We start from the raw sequence: 1648 nt of genomic DNA on the forward strand, positions 1-1648 counted from the left end.
CAAGTTCATCGAACTGATCGAGAGTTATTGATGAGAATGTGTCGGATTAAAGGTGTCGTCTTTAAAAAATTAGTAATCTGTTTAAATAAAACCTACAATAATCCAACTCCAACTATATTATCCTCGCAAATACCCAGTTTCAAGAAATACTCGTTTTTAAGAAATTATTGAATGTTGTTTTCCTTCTGAATGCAATGTCACACTCCAAATTTCGAAGTTTGCATCGATTATGAGACCTTTGGATTCAACTGTGCTATTATCGTCCACCATGTTGAAGAATTCCAAAAAATTATTCAAATATCAACTTCGCGCAACCTGCCTGGTATAGAAAAAAATGTCTAACGTTGACGTTTGTAATCAGCATCAAACTGATTAGATTCAATGACATGTGGAGTAACTAGCGCGCCCAATAGGTTACTGAGATATTTCCTGGAAATGGTGAATTGAAAAGTAATTACTCGAATTCGTAGATCGAATTTTTCAGCTGCAGTGTCATAAAATCTGAGATCTCTCTCGACAGAACTGGTACAGACCACCTGTACATCCGGCATTGCAATTATATCCGTAATAATAGTCGACTGAACCTTGAAATCAGCTTAAAATATTTTTCAATTTTTTAATAAATTCCGCAATAATTGATTTCAAGGCTCTGCTCACGATTGATTGATTTAACGCTCCTCTGATGAACTAAATCCAAGGACCAGTAGTTGATGACTCCATCCTTGGAGACCGTGAGGTACCTTCCACTCTGAAAACTCGAACTTCTGTTGCTCATCGAAATTAAATGAGGAGAGAATATTATACGACAAATAGCAGAGCGATGACGTGTAGAAAGCAACTCTGGAAGACCCTTCAAGGGTAGCTCCATCGGCTGAGACTTGAGTTCTGCAGTTCCTGTCAGTCTGAACTCCAGAAGTAGATACGAAATAAATTCATCCCAACTTATTCGCTCATCTCGCATCGAGTCCATCTGCTTGAAGAGATGCCCAAATTCTTTTTTTGAGATTTTGATCTTCAAGAATTTATCGAAGGCCTCGTAGAGCTGCTCTTCGTTCATCTCTTCATTCTCCATTTCCTGAAGAAACGGAATGATATAACTAGTAAGTTGAAAAATCTTGGAAAATTTCTTAATGTTTAAATATACTATTCGTTATTTTTTTAAATAAAATTTCTAGATTCGAAAAAAAATGCTTCTAAAGTTCAGAACAAAATTTCCGTGAATGCAGCAAATAAAAATCTTTGGATTTTGTTGTATCAAATATCGCGCTATTAAATGGCACACTAAAATTGCATAATTTTAAAACTATTTTCAATCGATCAATTTTTCTTACGAACATCAATATTTCATTATTGCTTCCATAGAATTTGATGATCATACGATTATTTTAGAGCTCTGCTCCGTTTTTCCAATTGGTACAGGACAATTCCCCTCGGAAATCAACTGATATATACAAAAACCAGACGGTAAATGTCTAGAACGATGGCTATCTTAGTACGATGGTAATGAAACAAAATTGTTTTAGGATCATGCTAAAACTTCTTACGCTATTCCACGCTATTTACAATAAACAGTACCAAAATCCGTATGCAGATAAAAAAAGCATGAAATGGAGTGAAAATAGAGTCTGGAGATGACTACATTTTTTTT

The 1648-nt window shown here is 35.1% G+C and overlaps 1 protein-coding gene across 1 annotated transcript in view; it reads right to left on the reverse strand.

Annotated features, from left to right (window-relative positions):
• WDY (WD repeat-containing protein WDY) overlaps nt 1–1648 on the reverse strand; it is a 9209-nt gene that overhangs the window by 6833 nt on the left and 728 nt on the right. The window contains exons 3-4 of the mRNA XM_011298437.1: nt 658–1075; nt 459–595 (exon numbers count right to left, since the gene is read on the reverse strand). Of these exons, the coding sequence (XP_011296739.1) occupies nt 459–595; nt 658–1075 (555 nt within the window). The remainder of the gene's footprint in view (nt 1–458; nt 596–657; nt 1076–1648) is intronic.

The sequence above is a fragment of the Fopius arisanus genome, unplaced genomic scaffold (assembly GCF_000806365.1).
Source record: "Fopius arisanus strain USDA-PBARC FA_bdor unplaced genomic scaffold, ASM80636v1 scaffold00010, whole genome shotgun sequence".
NCBI classification, from domain to species: Eukaryota; Metazoa; Arthropoda; class Insecta; order Hymenoptera; family Braconidae; genus Fopius; species Fopius arisanus.